Genomic DNA, 15,850 nt, shown 5'->3' with positions numbered 1-15,850 from the left:
TCCTTTGTTACAGTTAACAGTTGATGCTCCTTGCTTGTTACCCCTCACTTTAATCTGTTTATCTTTGCTGAGGCATTCGTGAATGAGATAACTTCCCTTACCACTGTGAGGCATCAGGTCTGAGTATTTAGACCTGCTGTGATAGGCCTTGGCCATGGGTCATCATGTTCTCAGGGAACGGGTGATAGAGACCAGAATACCATCTCTTCACTTCCGAGAGCAGTGTCTATATAAACACTGATGTGTGTCCATCCATGGATGTCTTGCTTTAATTTCCTAAGCATTTGACAATAAAAGACTCGGACCTAATACTAATTTATTTTATTGTTATTGGCTTTATACCATCTGATTCCATTTGTTTTTAAAACTTGTGTTTTGTTTTTTAAATACATAGCAGAGCTGGGCGTGGCGGTGCGTGTCTGAGGCACTCAGGGTCTCTCTATGACAGTCTGGTCTCTAGAATGACTTCTAGGGCAGCCAGGGCTCCATAGTGAGACACTGACACTGCCTCACACAACTGAGAAACAAGCAAGCAAACAGCAGAAAGCCAAAGAGACCTGCTTAGAATGTTTTCTAAGTATACAGTTGATTTTAGGTAGCTCAGATCTTTCTAACTCAAAAGCAACTTATGGAACATTTTGAAAAAATAAGTTAGTATTACTACATTAGACCCCATAATATTTGTGTTCTTTTGAGAAATTTAAGTATAAAAATTTAGACACTCCCGCACCCCTCCAGTCGACAGCATTCTTTTAAATTTAGTCAGAGTGTTGGAGGGATGGCTCAGTGGTTAAGAGCACTGGCTGCTCTTCCTGAGGTCCTGAGTTCAGTTCCCAGCAACCACATGGTGGCTCACGACCATCTGTAATGGGATCTGATGCCCTCTTTCTGATGTGTCTGAAGATAGCTACAGTGTACTTTCATATATAAAATAAATGAAAAATCTTAGAAAATGTAATCAGAGTACTATTAGAGTACGCACAGGGGGCGAGAATCAAGGAGATCCGTCTTCAAATGCCGCAGGCAGTGCTGGTGGAACTTCTAAGAGCCGGCTGGAATAAGTAGCCAGCAGTGTACGCAGCACAGCTCCTTAGTGACCCCTGAATGTGTCCCCGTACTGCTCAGAGCTATCTGCATGCTATTGGCTCACTTTGCTACCTTAGTTAAAAATTTTCTTTTTTTATTTTGTTTTAATCTGCTTATATAAATTTATTGAAAATGATTCTTTAAAAAATTTTAAAAAGTTGTTTGCTTGCATATTGTCTGTTGTCTGTGTCTCTCATCTATTTATCTGTATGAATGTTCTATCTGTATGAATGTTTTACCCGAGTGTGTGTATATGTATGTATGTGTACTGTGTGCGTTCCTTAGTTCTTGCAAAGTCCAGAAGAGGACGTCAGCTCTCCTGAAACTGGAGTCGGTCGCAGTGAGCCGTCTGGGTCCTCTGCAAGAGCAATCGGTCCTGGGACTGCTGAGCTTGGTGCCTGCCAGGCAGTCACTCTGCTCTGGCAATCAACTACAGACCAGGCCAGTTCATTTTGATAACTAAGCGACCCCAGACAAGTGTCAGTACAATCAGAGTCATTTTCAAGGGCATACGCAGTATCACCTAAGGTAAAGACAGGACTGGTGGCGTGTGTCTGTCGTGCCCATGCTTGGGAGGGAGAGGCAGGAGGACAGAGTAAAGGAGTTCAGGCAAGGCCAGCTAGGCAGCATGAGGCTTATTTGAAACAAACTATGGTTTCTTCATTTATCTGGAGATGGGTATCTTTCGCAGTGCTAAGGAATACTACCGTAAGAACAAGGTGAGGTCGTTCATTTGAATAATTAGCTTAAGTGCTTTTGTTCCATTGTTTAGACCATCTTCCTGTTTGGTAAGCACAGAGCGTATGATGGGAAACACTTAAAGTCTTACTGTCTAGCTAAGGCTGTGTGTTTCTAAGACTGTCCACCTCTGTGGTCACTAACTCGGTGTGTAGCTGTGAAATTCCACCTTGCTTTAGAGCTTTACTGAGCACGCTGGGCTGTTTCCCTTTGTGTCTCTAGGGTATACCAACTTTCTTTTCTTTCTTTTTTTTTTTTTTTTTCCGGAGCTGGGGATCGAACCCAGGGCCTTGTGCTCGCTAGGCAAGCGCTCTACCGCTGAGCTAAATCCCCAACCCCCCAACTTTCTAAAGTAGAGGTAATCTGCTCAGATATGTTGTGGTTTGCAAGCTGAGTGTATTGCCATCACCAGTGGATTCGTTTGAAGAAATGATTTTTTCTTTAGGTATTTGTGTCGCTAATGTTCCGAGCGGGAGAAAGGAGCACTGGGTGTAAGTTCGTGCTGCCATCTGTACTTGGGGCGCATAAGGCTGTGTCAGCTGTGCTCAGTGCTGTTTCTCGTGTTCCTCTGTTACTCATATTAGTCCTCTCCAATAAGCAGTGCTCCAGGGTCTCTGCATATCTGCCGAGAGATAAAATAGCTAATGCTCTTCACACACTAAGTCCTGAGCTTTATGCCAGGTAAGTTCCTGCTCCTGCCTTTTAGTGGAGATGACTTTGCCTTTGGTGACACTGAGCTTGACTATGGTGGCTTGTATCTGTGACCTCCACACTTGGGAGTGAAGGCCTGACCTTAAATGGCTCAGCTCCTCTTCTTCTGATATGTGTGTATGGGGCTAAGTCTGCTCGGCGTGGTGGTTCCTGTCTGGAATCTCAGTGCTGGAGAAGCTGAGGCAGGGGTATTGTTTTGAGTTCAAGGCCAACCTGCAATGCATAGTGAACTCCAGGCCTGTGTTAGCGGATGAATGAGAGAATATCTCAAAAACAGAACACGTGGGCTGATTCAGAGGTTAAGAGCACTGACTATTTTCCAGACGTCCTGAGTTCAATTCCCAGCAACCACACAGTGGCTCACAACCGTCTGGAATGGGGTCCGATGCCCTCTTCTGGTGTGTCTGAAGACAGTGACAGTGTACTCGCATACATGGAATAAATAAATCTTTTAAAAAATACAGCACATGAAAAAGAGAAGAAGAAAGAAGGACTATGTCGCTGTAAAGCTGTAGTTGACACTGGGCTGTCGGTCAATGTGGGCGTGTGTGCAGTAGTGCTTCATTATTGTGGGCGTGTGTGCAGTAGTGCCTCGTTATTGGTATTATATTGTTAAACCTCCATCTTTTTATTCCTCAGTAGCTTGTTTGGAAAACTATATTGTGGGTACACTCTGATTATTAGATATTATTACTATTACTATTAAACTTCACTCTTCTCACCCTCTGTATGTTGCAGAGAGTCTGGGGCTTTATTGGAAAATAGAGTATTAGGACACATGCACTTATACATAATGATCATATGAATATTTTGGTGAATGGATTTTTTTCTCTCTTTTTTAATTGGGTATTTCTTATTTACATTTCAAATGTTATTCCCTTTCCTGGTTTCATGTCCATCAGCCCCCAACCCCTCCTCCTCTCCTTCTATAAGAGTGTTGCCTTCCCCATCCACCCCCTCCCAAACAATCTCCTACACTGGGGGTCCAACCTTGGCAGGACCAAGGGCTTCTCCTTCCATTGGTGCCCAGCAAGGCCATCCATTGCTACATATGCAGCTGGAGCCATGGGTTAGTCCACGTATAGGGTGAATGGATTTTTAAAATGTTTTCTACAGTAATACATTACATGTTTTATATAGATACACTTGCTAACTGACCTGACTTTACTACAAGGTATGAGTGTTGTCTCGTTTTACAGCACACATGTTTTATGGAAACAGATATCTTCATAGTTATTTATGTTTCAGATTGCTAAGAAGCCTCGAACACCAACCTCGGGTCCAGTGATCACGAAGCTGATTTTTGCAAAACCAATTAATAGTAAAGCAGTTACGGGACAGACAACTCAAGCGTCTCCACCCGTCGTCACAGGTTATATGTCCTCACAGTTTGTGTGTCTGTCTGTCCTAGATTTAGAAAAGGCTCTCTGTTACTTTAAAATGTTTGTTAGTAGTTTTGCACTCTTTTTAATTGAAAATATTTTTTTCCATTCAATATATTTTGATTGTGGTTTCCCCAGCTCCTCTCCAGCTCCACCCCCAACTCCTCCCCCAAGCACCTCTCAGATCCTCTCCCCACAACTCCAGGCTTCTTACTCTCAGAGAGAGGGAGAGAGGGAGGGAGGGAGGGAGAGGAGAAAGAAAGAAAGAAACCAGGACAAAAAAATAAGACAACAAAAGAAAGCACAAGAAATACACAGATACATACACAGAAAAAACAAAACCTATAAAAACACAAAATAGTGGGGCTGAAGAGATTGCTCAGTGGTTAGAGCACTGATTGCTCTTCCAGAGGTCCTGAGTTCAAATCCCAGCAACTGCATGGTGTCTCACAACCATCTGCAATGGGATTCGATGCCTCCTTCTGGTGTGTCTGAAGACAGCTACAGTGTAAATAAATAATTCTTAAAAAAAAAAACCACACTCGTGAGCACACACAAAATAGTAAATCATAACCCTCTGGCTGTACAGAAATTCTTTATGAACGGGAAATTGTCATATTATCAAGTAATTGTTATCAGATAATAACAGAGTTTAAGCTATAGTACGTTTACCAGCCTCTTTAATGTCCTCAACGTTACCCAGTTCCTTTTTATTATATACTTTAAAGTGTACCATTAGCAGTAACTATATCATTTCAGATATTTAGATTTCAAAGGCTCTGTTAGGAACGTAGTTCAGTTAGTAGAAAGGTTGTCTGTGCCTCAGACTCTGGTAGCAATTTACATTAATATCAAACAACAACAACATCCAAAGCTGTCTCGGGTGCTGTTCTTCAGTCCTTGGTCATTTATAGCATGTTGCAAGTTAGTCCCAGCTTTGCCTTGTAACTGCAGACAAAATGCTCAATGTGTTAGTTTGCAGAGGGGAGTCAGGATCTTGCTCTATAGCCCTAACTAGCCTGGTGCCCATTCTATAGCCCAGGCTGGCTTTGAACTCACAGTGGTCCTCTGATACAGGCTCCCTAGTGCAGCTGATGCTTTTTCAAAATATGTTAAGATTGTTTTTTAAATTGGGGCTTTCTCATTGAGGATGAATTTACCAAGGTATACCTTGATTCTCTAAAGAATAGATTTGGTCTTGGCACATCCTTGCTTAAAATATTCTTTGCTTGGTTTCATTTCTTGGCTTTGACCTGTCAGTATTAAGTTTACAGAGTAGGGGAAACCTGACTTCTCCAGGCTGTCTTCTGGTTTCTATGTGCACCTGGCCTGCAAGCAGCCAGACCCTGAGAACACACTAAATGACAAATAGTAAAGAGGAGGAAATCAGATGGTCCCTGGAGGAAAATCCAGCAGATTCCTTAACAACAACAAAACCCCTGGATTGATTGATTTCTGTCTCTGTCTGCCTCCTCCTCCCCTCCCTCCTCCCTCCCCTCCCTCCTCCCTCCCTCCTCCCTCCTCCCCTCCCTCTGCCCCTTCCTTCCTTCCTTCCTTCCTTCCTTCCTTCCTTCCTTCCTTCCTTCCTTCCTTCCTTCCTTCCTTCCTTTCTTTCTTTCTTTCTTTCTTTCTTTCTTTCTTTCTTTCTTTCTTTCTTTCTTCCTTCCTTTCTTGTGAGTACACTGTAGCTGTCTTCAGACACACCAGAAAAGAGCATCAGATTTTATTACAGATGGTTGTGAGCCACCATGTGGTTGCTGGGATTTGAACTCAGGACCTCTGGAAGAGTAGTAAGTGCTCTTACCAATGAGCCATCCCTCCAGCCCCCTAAAGAAACATTTAAAAAGTACTTTTAAATAGTTTTTAAATGTTTGAAATGACATTGATTGTTTGTATACTGTTATCTGTGTCAGAGTCCAGAAGAGGGTATCAGACCCCCTGGAGGTGAAGTTACAAGGGGTTGCAGCCTCCTGATGTGGGTCTTGGGATCTGACTCTGGTTTTCTGTAAGAATGGCGTGTACTCGTAACCCCTGAGCCATCTCTCTGGCCCTAATAGCTGTTTTGTAAGTGTCTGTATGATTTTCGGTTTTGTTTTTTGAGTTACGTCTTACATATTCCTGGCTGGTTCCTCTGCTACTGAGAAAGTCCTTGGATCCTCAGGTCTCTACTCCCTAGTGGTGTCCCATCTTACCTCGTTTATGAGGTTCTCCTGGCTCCCTGCATGCTAGGCAAGCACTCTGCCAACCACGCCGTCCTCCCTGCAGAACTGTGGGTTTTAATTTTGCCCTTCATGATTTTAGTTCAGATAGGAAGATAGCTGTTGTCCCGGTACAGAGACAAAGATGACTTGGGCCCAAGTCCTGTGTTGCCCCAAGCTTTCTCTTTCTCTGCTGAGTTGCCCCAAGCTCTCTCTCTCTGATGGTTTAACTGTGGTTTGGGGGCACTGTTAAGTAATCAGACATTATTAAGAAGTTTTATGTTGTTTCTCCCTGTTGTTCATTAGGGCCTCACCAATGTCTCTAAGACCCTCATACCTAGACATCATCACTCTGTGTGTAAGTTTTTAACTAGTACTGTAACTGATCAGCTGATGTGTTCCCTCTCATTTGCAGGCAGGGTTCTTTCACAGTCTGCTCCTGGAACTCCATCCAAGACTATAACAATATCAGAAAGTGGTGTTATTGGATCAACTTTAAATTCTACAACACAGACACCAAATAAGATAGCCATCTCACCTTTGAAGTCACCAAATAAGGTAAAAGAAGAAAATGAGCCCCAAATGCCAAATTGTGGTTAATACTTCTGTGGTCTTACAAGTAACTTCAAGGATTTTGGTTTTCACATATCCCCAAGCAGACAATAGGTTCTCAGTGGATACAGGATTGATTTTCTAATCAGATTTCTTTTGCTTGTTTAGGACTGAGTCTACTATGTAGCCTTGGGTGGCTCAGGACCTAAAAAATCTTAAAATCCTCATGCCTCTGCCTCCCCAGTGTGGTCCTAGGCAGGCAGGTCCAGGACCCCTCCACCGTGTTCACCAGTTTGTTTGGTACTGGGGTTTGACAGGAGCTCTACCACTGACTTCTGCCTTCAGCCACAAGCAAGGAGTTTTGGCGAGTGAAGATTTCACCTTAAACACTTGGCAACAGAGTAGTCATTGGTGACTTTTATGGCCCGTATGGATATAAATACAAGTTTTTAGTGTAGGGTAGGATGTGGTTAGTTACTCTTCAGCTAGTACTTGGGTAATAATAAACAGCTACAGTGAGTTGTGATGTCAATGCTGAAGTAACTTTGTGGGGAGGGGGCTCCGCTGGGTACCATTGAGTACTGGAGAGGATGTCAGGGGTGCTAAGCGTACCATCAGTGTATCTGAGCCTAACTACGTTTTATTCTAAGTATTTGAAAACTTTACACCATTTGTTTTCATTCTAAAGTGGCAAGTATTTAATTTACTTCCCTAAGACTTACAAATGTCATTGTGCCAATGTAGAAAAACACAGAAACCAGGTATATTTTAAAAGTCACATCATTTTTTTTTAGATGCCACCATATGAGTCTGGAAATACACTATCTTTTGTTGTCAACTTCCTCCTTGATTTGTAGCTATTTATAAATAAACCAACATCGAATGTTTGCTCTCTAATATATAAATGTGATGTACAGCTTATTACAGGCAGCATCCAGATACAAAGTAGTAGTTCATATAGGCGGTGTCTTCTGTAACAGAGGACTCAGCGTTTCGTCTCATGCACTTCAAGCACTGGGGCTGAATCATAGAAAGATAAGGAACATTAGATGGAAGCATTAGAAACTGTGCAGTTTCATTATTTCAGGCAGACTGATAACGTGTGCATGCTCCTGTGTGTTTGTGTGTGTTCACTAATAAGATTTATACAGAGAATGCTCTTCTTCTGTTTTGTCTGCAGAGTCTTTCTATATAGCCTAGCCAGCCTTGAACTCAAGGCCGTCTCCCAGCCAGCCGTCTGGTTTACTCCCATTAACCCTGGCATTATGTCTCACCATGTGGCTAGCAATACCTGTGCTCGGCTCCAGTCCTCCTGTTCACCTCTGTGTCTGCTGGAGAATCTCTTGGGTGTCGTTTCTTTCCTAGCATCTCTCCCTGTCTAGGCAACCTTGTCTTGTGAACATTTCCGACAGTCCTCACTCTCTTCTTGGTCTTTGAGTGTAATGTTACAGCTTCCATTGTAGAACATCAGGATGTCTGCTCTCTCAGCCCACTTGACCTGCAGTTGTTGCTGCGGGAGGACAGATTTCTTCTATTACATTTTCTAAGTAATCACGAATTGCATAGTATTTATTAGACATGCACACAAACACTGAAGTAATGACGTGATCTGTTATATTTCTCTTGGCATTACGTTTTACCAGTTATATCCTCTTTTCTTGCTTACAGTGTACTTTTTGTTGGGAAATCATGTATTTCTTTGTAGAAATGTTTGTTATGGTGTATTTCAGCTTCTTAAGCCCAGCGTCGTAGCATGCAACACTATTTCAGAAGGCAGAGAGCGATCCCATGGCACTGCCAGTAAATACATAAATCCGTGGTGATACTCAACTTCTGTTTTCATAAACAGAAGTTTGAAACTGAAAAAATAGGATTCTCATAACTTAAAAAGGAAAAAAAATCCTTAAGATTCCATGTATTAACAAGCGTTTGTTAGGGTTTAAATCTCGGCTCATGGCCAGACAAAGTACACCAAGTCAACATGATTCCACGTGGAGAGGGTTAATGAGAGAAGAGTAGAGGAAGAGAGGAAAGGAGGCCGGCCATGGGCACATGGGGGAAGGGGGATGGGAGAGAAGGGACAGGGAAGAGGGGAGGAGAGCAGAGAAGCTAAAAACAAAAGAGCAAGAGAGAGTGAGGGACAAGCAGCCCCTTTATAGTGAGTCAGGCACAGCTGGCTGTCCCCAGGTAGCTGTGGGCCTGGAGCTTAGACAGAATGCCAACAGTGTTAAATGACAATACTCCTGACACTTGTTCAGTTCTGTAGCTGAGTTAACACCCAGCAAGAAGAAGGAATAAGGGATTAGGATGAATATGAAGTTACCTATCACAGTTCACTCATTAACATTAATGTGTGCTGAGAGACCAAATCTTTTGGGTTTAGACTCCATCTTAGAGAGCCTGATCTAAGGTTGAACTCAAGTTAACTAACAGGCTGGTACCTAGCACCAGTCTCCAGGTTACCCCTCCTCCTTCAACAAATCTGCACCCCCAGGTTACAGGCCTGCCCCTGACTCTTCACTTGCTAACCACCACCAATCAGAAGGAAAGCAGAAGTGAAGTTTATGGTTTGGCTCCCAGCACCAGCCAGTTGTGTTACAAGTCGTACTAGCCCCCCAATCAGATGTGTGCCAGGCTACATACCCCCTTCTTGCCTCTATAAATGCTTGCCTGAAACTAGGCTCAGGGCTCCACCTTCCTGCTGTGTCAGGGTTGGTGGGGAGCCCAGGCTAGAGCTTGAATAGAGAGACCCTAATGGGATTGCATGGGAATGGGCTTCTTGGTCTCTTGGGGTTCAGGAACGTTTCCTGGCACAGCATACTATAAAATACCACCGAATAGTGAGCGCCTGGGGTCACCGAAGTCAGGCTACCTTTCACACACTGACTGGACATGTGGTTTGCATGCTGTGGTGTTTGTTGCAGGACTGGGATGTAGCTTGTTGGATCCAGTGCTCGCCTTGCTTACAGGAAGCCCACATGAGATTCAGTCTTTAGCCCCCGGGGAGGTGGGGGCTGGTGGCCCACAAGTTCAAGGTCACCCAAGTCTCAGGTAGACATGAGCTTGGGATTCATGTTTTGAAAGAAAGATGTGTGTGCGTGTCTGTCTGTCTGTCTGTCCCTGTTCCTAATTTAAAAATTTTTGGTGTTGGGAATTGAACCAAAGGTATCACATACTCTGCACCTGTGTTTTATCTCCGAGCTGTATTACCCGGCTTCATGTAATCAGTGTTTTTTAGTTTCTATTGTAGAGCCCTTTCACTTTTCTGGTTAAGTGTATGTATCAGTATTGTGGGGTTTGGTTTTGTGAGTTTGTGTTGGTGACTGCTGTGTGATGGATCTCCTGATATCTGTCAGACAGTTCCAGCAGCACTGTGGGTTTAACTATTAGCTTGACTTTGTTGATTACCATTAGGTTTTCCGTGTGTGATAGCTGTCACCTACCTTTCTAGTACCAATAGTGTGTCTTTCTCTTCTCTGATTGATCTGTATAAGACTCGTAGTACTTTTATTGAGTAGAAAGTAGTAAAAATGAACATTTTTTTCTTGAGATTTTAGAAAGTTCTTCCTCATGAGTAGAATGCTAACTCTTGGGCTTTTGGATATGGTCTCACATGATTATGTTCCTTCTGTGTGTAATATGATCTCCTATGATTCTGTTTCTTCTGTAACTTCTTGAGAGCTTTATCACAAAGCGTTACTGAGTTTCATAAAGCTCTCTTATCCGTCGGGGTGAGCAGGCGGCTGGCTCCACTCTACTTGCTGATGTGCGTGCTGTCCTTTGTACCTTATTCTGCAGTCCAGCTTGTCTTGGAGCTCTGTGTGGCCAGGATTAGCCTCCCACTCCTGACAGTCCTCTTCTCTCAGCTCTAACAGCGCTTTTAGGAGTTGGCTGTGGATGTTGTGTGGTTGTGGGCATGGAAGTCCGGCTTCACACTCGGCCGACAGACACAGTAGTAATGACCTTGCTCAGTGGACTAGTATTTTGTTGAGGATTTTTTGCATGTTTGTTTGTCAAATATACTTGTCTACAGGTTTTTTCTTTTTTCTTTTGTTTTTTGGTTGTATTCTTATTTTTTTGTGTGTCAGAATAATATTGGCCACATAGAGTAAGTTTCCAATAATTCTTTTATATTTTTTTCTACTAATTTAACCAAAATTGATGTGTTCTGCAAATGTTTTAGTTCATTGTTTTAGCAGGAAAAATATCTGATCCTTTAATGGGGAGACAGAGGACCGATGCAGTGCTGATGGGGACACTGACTCAGCCTCAGGCTTGTCATGAGTCTTTCCCTCCTCGCAGGCGTGTGTGCTCAGGGCCTGGGTTTCTGACCAGTTGTTTTGGTTTCATGGTACAGTTGTTGATAACAGTTACTAAGGTCCCTCCTGTGTCTGTGATGTGGTGTAGTCACTGCTTTCCCCCTGGGCTGGCCTCACTCTTACCACACGGTGCTTCTCCCCTCCGTGTGGGTCCTGGACATGACCGCGGACCGTCAGACTTTGGGTAAGCACCCTTGCCCATTGAGCCACCCTGCCCACTTGTCTGCTTCTTGGCTTCTTTCAAGTCTTACTCTGTAGACCAGGCTAGCCTGGACCTCCTTCCATGTGTTGGGAGTTACAGGCATGAGGCACAGTGCCCAGAAGGGGTTTGTGTTCCTTTTTTATGAGACAGGGCAGCCTACAACTTGCTGTGTAGACCAGGCTGGTGTTGACCTTCCTGCTTCTGCCTCCCGAGTGCCCGGATCAAGGCCACCACACCCAGGTGTCTCCGCTTCTGACTCTACTTTTATTTGAGTCATCTTTTCTTACTCTAGCTAAGCATGTATCAAATTTTTTTTTTTGTTTTGTTTTGTTTTTCTGGAGCTGGGGACTGAACTCAGGGCCTTGCGCTTGCTAGGCAAGTGCTCTACAGCTGAGCTAAATCCCCAACCCCATGTATCAAATTTTTTAAAAAGAAAAACCAGCTCTTTTTTTTTTTTAATTGACTTTTGTAGCTTTTAGTCTCTCATGCATTTATTTTTCTTGTGATCTTTGATATTTCTTTCTCCTAACCTAGGGTCTGGTTTTTTCTGTGTTTCTGGCTCCTTAAAATGTAACATAATTTGTGTGTTTGAGATCGTTCCAGGTTTTTGATGTGATATATTTCCATTTTCATTTTTTCAAACAACTTATAGTATTTCCTCTTGGTTTCTATAATCTGTTATTTCAGAACAACTAGGCCGATGTGGTGCACACCTGTGTGTAATCCCTATATTTAAGAGGCTGAGGCAGGAGGATAGAGAAGTTCAAGGCCAGCCTGGACTAAGTAAGTAGTAAGAACACCTCAAAAAATAAAATAAAAGAGAGAGAATAAGTTTTAAGTTTTTCCATGTATTTGTATAGTTTCCAAAGTTTTATTATCTTACAGATTTTTAGTTTTGTTGCATTGAGGTTGGAAAAGATTCTATGTATGATTTCAGGTTTTACATTTTGTTGAGCTGTATTTTCAGGACTACATGACATGTCTTAGAAAATGTACACGGTAATGAGAAGAACATGCAATTTACAAGTCTGGGGGAAATGTTCCGTTGGTGTCTGTTAGGTCTGATTGATCTAGGGTGCAGCTTAACTGATGCTTCTCTGGGATTTCTGTCTGATGATGTGCACATCCCTGGCAGTAGGGTGTTGTGGTCCCTCACTGTCATTGCACTGGCATCTGTCTCTTCCTGCTTTGACACTGTATTACTTATAATTGTATATACTTATAATTGTTTTCTTCTTGCTGAATTAACACTTCATCCCTTTGACTCCTTGGTCTTAAGACAGTGTCTTTTATTTCTCTTTCCTAATTTTTGAATTAAAATCTATTTTACTCAATATAAATATGGCTACTCCTGTTTTGGGGGGTGCTTGCTTGGAATATCATCCTTTGCCCTTTGTGAGGGTCTCCGAGCAGCATGCAGCTGGGCCTTGGCTTTTTGTCCAGTCAGTCACCTCAGTAGGACACTTCCACATTTAAGGTGGTACACTTAGGTGACCTGTTTTGTTGTTCTGTTTCTGTTTGTTTGTTTCTCATTCTCTTCTTTTTTGGTGAAGTATTTTATTCTAGTAATGTGTTTTGATTCTTTATTTTGGTCTCTATTGAAGAGTATTGCTTTGTGGTTACCATTAGGCTTATAGTAAAACTTGTTTTGATTATATCAAACTGTTTTGAAATGATTTCAACTTAGGCATATCAAAAGTCATAAAAAAAAAGTTTGTAAATATACTATGGAAAGTGGTTCCTGGCATGGTGGTGCCTGTCTTTAATCCCTGTCCTTTAGAGGCAGGGTCAGGTAGAGCTCTGTGAGTGGGAGGCCAGCCTGATCTACATGGTGAGTTTAAGGTCAGCCAGAGCAGTTCCATAGTGAAACCTTGTCTCAAAATGAATACATCTTTTATCACTGGGGCCAGGACCATTGTCCCGAAGGGAAAAGTCTTTGCTACCAAGACAACCTGAGTTTGATTCCCCAGGACCTACTTGGGAGAAAGAGAGAACTGACTTCTACAGGCTGTCCTCTGACCTCTGCACTCATGTAATGGTATGTGCATGTGTTTACATCACGCAAATAAATAACTAAATGTTAAAAAAAAAAAAAAAATGCTTCACAGTACCTGGAAGCTGAGACAGAAGGATTGCCACAAAGTTAAGACCAGGTTAGTCAGGGATCTGAAAAACTAAAGAAGGTATGGAAGTGTTCTAGAGGAATTTCCTTCCCCTCCGTGTGTGTGTGTGTGTGTGTGTGTGTGTGTGTGTGTGTGTGTGTGTGTGTGTGTGTGACGATCAAGCTTTCATTTGCTATGTCTGTCCTGGAACTTGCTTTGTCGACCATCTTGGCCTTGAATTCATGGAGACCCCTGCTTTTGCCTCCTGAGTTCTGGGATCAATGGCACAATAAATCCTTTTAGAGGCTATAGAATTCAAATGCAAGTTTATAGAGGAAAAGACAATATATACATTTTCTTTTTTGGCTGCTATTTTGTCTTTTTTTTTTTTTTTTCAGAGCTGAGGACCGAACCCAAGGCCTTGCGCTTGCTAGGCAAGTGCTCTACACTGAGCTAAGTCCCCAGCCCTGATTGTTTGCTGCTATGCATAGTTTGTGTTTCAAATAATACAATAGAGAATCAGTGAATTATCAACATTACAATTACTCTGATGCTCCTGGAGACTGAGGCAGGAGGATTCTGCCCTCAAAGCCAGTCTGGGCTACTAGTGAGACATTTGTCAGAGAAGGGAGGGAGGAAGATGGCTCTCACGTTTAATTGGATATACTTTTAAAAATGATGTAGCCGCTTATGTTTACATATGTGAGCACAGTGTCGCTGTCTTCAGAACAGGTCATTGGATCCCATTACAGATGGTTCTGAGCCACCAGGTTGTTGCTGGGATTTGAACTCAGGACCTCTAGAAGAGCAGTTAGTGCTCTTAACCACTGAGCCATCTCTCCAGCTCTCATTTATTTTTTAAATGCTACTATTTAGTAGACTAGTAAATAGCCTTAGGCTATAATCTATAATTGGCTTCCAGACTTCCAGCGGACTGAAAGAGAAAAAGACACAGGAAAGGCATGTAGGTAGGAAGGCTTTTTCAGAGTACTTCCCTTCCGTGCAGTCACTTTATTTTATTTTACTCCACGAGGAATGGAGATGCATCTGACTCTATGCTTAGGAAGTAGAGGAAAGCACGGATATTTAGGAAAGCAGCAGATGGCCTTTGTAATTATATTTTTACACTAAAGTGCTACATTCGCATGGGTAATTGTCCTTTGTTAAGCAAAGGGCTAGGAGCTTACACACTGGTGAGGGCTGGCTGCCTGTTAGAGGAAACTGTGTGCTGTGGTTGTCAGTGGCCATCAAGGTCTGCGGTTTTGTGTGTGCTCTGATGACACTGGGAAATACTGCGAGCTTGAGTTGGTAGTTGACATAACTGGATACAAGCAGAATAGCGAGGACTGAAGTCATCCACGCTGCCAAGGCACAGTGGAAGGAGGGAGAGACCCTGAAGCTGCAAGTGGGGTTCTTGGTGCCGCTAGGTGGTTTGTTTGGTGATGGCACACATAGTATAGTGCAGGGGGCTTATTTGTGCCCTGACAAGTGCCATGCTCTAAATCAAAACGTTAGTTAGAAACCTCCTTTCTTTTAATGTCTTTATTTTATTTTGTTTGTCATGCTTTGCCTGCGTTTATGTTTGTGTATGCCCAGTGCCCTCAGAGGTCAGAAGAGGGTAGTGGATTCTGCGCTGGTTGGCGTCTGTCAACTTGACATGAACTTAGATATGGGAAGAGAGAATCTAAATTGAGAAAATGCCTCCTTAAGATTGGCATGTAGGCAAGTCTGTAGGGTTTTCTCCTTTTTCTTTTTTCATTTTTTAGACAGGGCTTTTTGATGTAGCCCTGCCTGTCCTGGAACACACTGTGTAGACCGGGCTGTCAGGAATCCTTCTGTGGGTTACCATGCCTGGCTGTAAGGTCTTTTCTTGACTAATGACTGATGTGGGAAGACCTAGTTTTCTTGGGGCAGTGCCACTCTTGGGTGGCTTTAAGAAAGCAGGCTGAGGCTGGAGGGATGGCTCAGTGGTTAAGAGCACTGACTGCTCTTCCAGAGGTCCTGAGTTCAATTCCCAGCAACCACATGGTGGCTCACAACCATCTGTAATGGGATCCGATGCCCTCTTCTGGTGTGTCTGAGGACAGTGACAGTGTACTCCTATACATTAAATAAATAAATCTTAAAAAAAGGAAGGAAGGAAGGAAGGAAGGAAGGAAGGAAGCTGACATCAGAGAAGATCAGAGAAGATTCCTCTTGAAACGGATGGTAACAGATACAGAGACTCACAGACAGACATTATGCAGAGCGAGTATGTTTGGAACACTTAGTTCTAAATGGGATGTCTCCATCAAATCCCTTTCCTCAGGGCTCAGGGACCCCTGAAGCTAAGGAGGGGAAGATTGGAAGAGCCAAGAATCTAGGAGGCAGAGGGGTAAAGGACACCGAGAAAACAAGGCTCCCTAATCCAACATGACCAAAACCCGTATACGCATAGTTTGAGGCCGAGTGCACAGGGCCAGCATGGGTCTGCACCAGGATCTCTGGATATTTACTATGGCTTCCAGTTTGGCATCCCATCCCACTCCACCCCTTCCCGACAGGGCTTTTCTGTGTAGTC

At 43.1% G+C, this 15,850-nt stretch overlaps 1 protein-coding gene across 1 annotated transcript in view; it reads left to right on the top strand.

Annotated features, from left to right (window-relative positions):
• Positions 1–15,850, top strand: part of Lin54 (lin-54 DREAM MuvB core complex component) — a 56,633-nt gene that overhangs the window by 18,761 nt on the left and 22,022 nt on the right. Inside the window, exons 3-4 of the mRNA XM_032916254.1 lie at positions 3,784–3,907; positions 6,531–6,673. Of these exons, the coding sequence (XP_032772145.1) occupies positions 3,784–3,907; positions 6,531–6,673 (267 nt within the window). The remainder of the gene's footprint in view (positions 1–3,783; positions 3,908–6,530; positions 6,674–15,850) is intronic.

This window comes from Rattus rattus, chromosome 11 (assembly GCF_011064425.1).
Source record: "Rattus rattus isolate New Zealand chromosome 11, Rrattus_CSIRO_v1, whole genome shotgun sequence".
NCBI classification, from domain to species: Eukaryota; Metazoa; Chordata; class Mammalia; order Rodentia; family Muridae; genus Rattus; species Rattus rattus.
The sequence above is the reverse complement of the archived record's forward strand: the minus strand, read 5'-3'. Positions and strand labels throughout refer to the sequence as shown.